The sequence below is a fragment of the Pygoscelis adeliae genome, unplaced genomic scaffold (genome assembly GCF_000699105.1).
Source record: "Pygoscelis adeliae isolate BGI_AS28 unplaced genomic scaffold, ASM69910v1 Scaffold186, whole genome shotgun sequence".
Taxonomy (NCBI): Eukaryota; Metazoa; Chordata; class Aves; order Sphenisciformes; family Spheniscidae; genus Pygoscelis; species Pygoscelis adeliae.
In genome coordinates this window covers 3,576,957-3,580,344 of record NW_008825071.1, presented here as the reverse complement: position 1 = coordinate 3,580,344, position 3,388 = coordinate 3,576,957, and the positions used below count along the sequence as shown (strand labels likewise).

The window sequence follows — 3,388 nt, the reverse complement described above, 5'->3', positions numbered from 1 at the left end:
ATCTCGTGCTGTTCTACCAGGGTTTTTTCCAAAGAAAACCGAAAGAGGACTCTGCTGGAAATGCAGATGTGCAATACCATAAATCTCAGTGTATGCAGAGATGGAATCTTTTAAATATTGCATTTCACGTGGCGTAATTCTAGGTAAATACTGTGTAGCAAGCAACCTACAAACACAAAATTCGGAGTTAAAATGCCTCACCCCCCCTGAATTCGATGGCTGCAACTTCACATGGGGGTCTGAACTCCACCCTGGATTCAAGAGGACTCCTGTAAGTCTCATTATGTGAGACTCCCTCTCTGATCCCCTTGCAGGTGTAACCTGTTCCCCCAAGGAAGAGCATCCCACCTCACGTCCCCCTTCTTGCTTTTGCACTCCAAAGCAAATAGAAACATTACAAGTCGCCCCAGCTTCCAGTCAAAATGGGTGCTGCATGATTACCTGTGACACTAGACACCCTGGAAACATCCTGAGCCTGGGTGGAGCGGTTGCGACTCTGTTGCCTGCGCCTGCTCGTCGCTGACCTAGTGGTCCGAACATGAACTTCGCTCACTTTGAAGAAGGCCACCATGAAAGGCTGTTTGTCGTAAGGGCCATCTCGGCCTATAAGGCCCGCTTCTCTAGGATTTACGCTGAAACCTTGAAATCAAACAGAAAAGTGAGTGTTAGAGAAACGGTGCTGTTGGATTGCTCCTTCCAGAATCACGGCATCCCCATAAGCAGTGTTTCCTTTCTTCTTGCTCACACTCTTCTTTTATCACTAAACACGCCCCTCCTGCCACCATGACCTACGGACATTTTTAAGACAGCACTCCATCCATCCTGGACAAGAGGCTCCATCGCAGCACCTGGCTCTTTGGTACCCCTATGGCATCTCTAGTCTGGTTTAGGCATTGAAGGGGCATACAGATAGATATATAAAACACAAAGCCCAGATGTGTCATGAAATTAGTTCTGCTGCCCGTGAAACACAAGAAGCAGAGATGGGATTAGGCGATCTTTGGGGAAAGCAGAGGGCAAAGAGATGGGATGCTTTTGTCAGGAGCACGGGGACGGGCTCTCAGCCCATTTGGGGAGGGGGAGGCTGGCACTAACATTTCCTCAGGGAGAACAGTGGACAGCCCCTCTGGTCTCACTTGACCCCACAGGTGTACAAAACCCCATCATGAAGCAATAGGAAGAAAACATAAGGTTGGAGACTGGTTCCTATAGAGGGAAAGATGTCACTGTCATCTTTTTGGTCACCTTCTGCTCATCTGGATCCTCTCCTTCCCTACCACTTATCTTCCAACACTCAATTTCATGCTCTTTTGCAGTCTCTTCTCTCCTTTTCCACTTTTCGAAGTTTCTGCGGGCTGGGAAATGCTATCATTGCAGCCGCCCTTGCAGGGACCAGCCCCACACAGCGACTCCATCGCTTCTCCAGTGCAGGGCTCCCAACTTAGGTTTGATGAGATCCGAGCAGTGACAGCAGCCACAGCAGCCAGCAGGGCTGCCATAAGCCCACATTGGGAGGTGTATACCCATATACCTTCCCTCTGCTCTTCCTCTCACCCCTAAACCTCACCCCACCTGAGATCCCAGCTCCATGCCCCCTTCCACCTCCAACTCAGGAACCAGGACCCTACCCCAGCCCGCCTCCACCACCTCATCCTGGTACTGTTCAGAGACACCTGACCTCACTCATGGGGAAAGACGTGTCTGTCACGGGACAGCCAGGAAGCTGACAGCCCTCAATCTGTGCCCTCAGACACTTTGCTCAAGGTGTTGGCAACAGCTGCCTACAACGGCAGGGTGCTCACTCCCCACATCACAACTGGACTCTGTTAGCACCACTTCTAGACAGCATCCAAGAGGCTCGCGAGGTTACCCGCATTAACTGGCTCGTAACCTACCGTCCCGGGTCACCACGCTCAGCTGCAGTCCCATGTTGTGCTGAGGGTTCATCACCCACATGTTACTGGTGGCAGTGACGTCAAACTCCAGCCAGCCCTCCTCCGAGGCCCACACCGCACGTGTGTCCAGCAGAAACAGGTCAGAGGCCCTGCAGAGGAGAAGTGTAATGACAAGATTGTGATGCCTGGGATTTTCTCCCCTGGCTTTTGCTGTTACAGAAATAAGAAAACCTGAAACAAGTAAAAGTGATGTTAATAGCTAGAAAAAAAACAATCCCCCAAATCTGCCTGTTTTTATCCAGAGTTTTGCCATGAGATGCATGTACTTCTGCTGCACGTGAAATTCAGGATTACAAAGGTTTTTCACTGTTTTCAAGGCTGGAGGAAAGCAATCCTAGTCCTTAGGTCTGGGTGTTTCTCCACCTGCAAGGGATTCGTAAGCCACTCTTCTTCCTGAAGAGCGTAATGCTAGCTCTGGCAGGACAGTGGTCAAACTACCAGCATTTCCAGGCATTCAGTGGCTTTTGTCAAAGGGGTTTCGTGGTTTCAGCCCACCTTCCGCAACAGGTCTACCACAATTGAAAAAAAAACCAACAAAACCAAACCCCAAAATAAAATAATTTAACAGGCCAAGCATCAAACAGTGAAGGAAAATGAACCTCTAAAGGCCTCTAAAGACATTTTTCTGAGGCTTATCAACAGGGATTAGAGTGCCTTGATCCAAGGCTGTTGGTACTCAGTCTCCTTCATGGGCTTCAGCTTCAAATGCTATCAAGTCTATACCTTTTTTACAGCATCAAATGCCCACCAAAACTCAGTTCAATGAAATCAGCTGGAGAAGCACCCAGAGAAATCTCATGTACATTTTCTCACTGTATTATAGGCATAACTTCCCTGTGCAAGAGAGCTACAATTTCTATCCTTAACCTGTGGCTATCATCACAAAATGGATACCAGGTGTCACTCCCATTTTCACCTGTCTTTCCCCCCTGGATTTTTTTTTTTTTCCTAACAATAACTTAATGGAAATGAGAAAACAGGGCACCTGTCCCTTCCACCCATCAAAGGTTAACTTCAGAAAAAAACATTTTGATTGAGTTACATTTTATTTTTGGCCAACTGCTATGTCATACTGCCCAGCAGCTTGGTTTTCATGAGATCATACATGGAAAAATAAGCACTTAAGTATATTAGGGCTCCTAGTGCAGCTATTTTTACAGCGTGGAGGCTTTCCTCCACCTCGCTGGTAGCCACACGCTCTGTGGTTGACTCAGCAGCCTTTCCCACAGGAGTCTTTGCCACTGCTCCTCCAACGGGAAGAGGGTTCAGGAACAACTCTGACCTTCACCTCCAACAGCAGCGAATGGCTGGGGCTGGCCAGCTGCTACATGTTTTGGAAACCTTAAGGTTGAAAGATTTGGGCTTTCCCAGGCAGGGTATATAAACTGAAGTGTTGCTTAAAGGAGACCACAAACAGCAGCTGCAGCTGAGAC

The 3,388-nt window shown here is 48.4% G+C and overlaps 1 protein-coding gene across 1 annotated transcript in view; it reads right to left on the bottom strand.

Annotated features, from left to right (window-relative positions):
- The window catches only part of BMP6 (bone morphogenetic protein 6), a 30,316-nt gene that overhangs the window by 10,564 nt on the left and 16,364 nt on the right, over window positions 1-3,388 (bottom strand). Inside the window, exons 3-4 of the mRNA XM_009326534.1 lie at window positions 1,896-2,044; window positions 442-639 (exon numbers count right to left, since the gene is read on the bottom strand). Of these exons, the coding sequence (XP_009324809.1) occupies window positions 442-639; window positions 1,896-2,044 (347 nt within the window). The remainder of the gene's footprint in view (window positions 1-441; window positions 640-1,895; window positions 2,045-3,388) is intronic.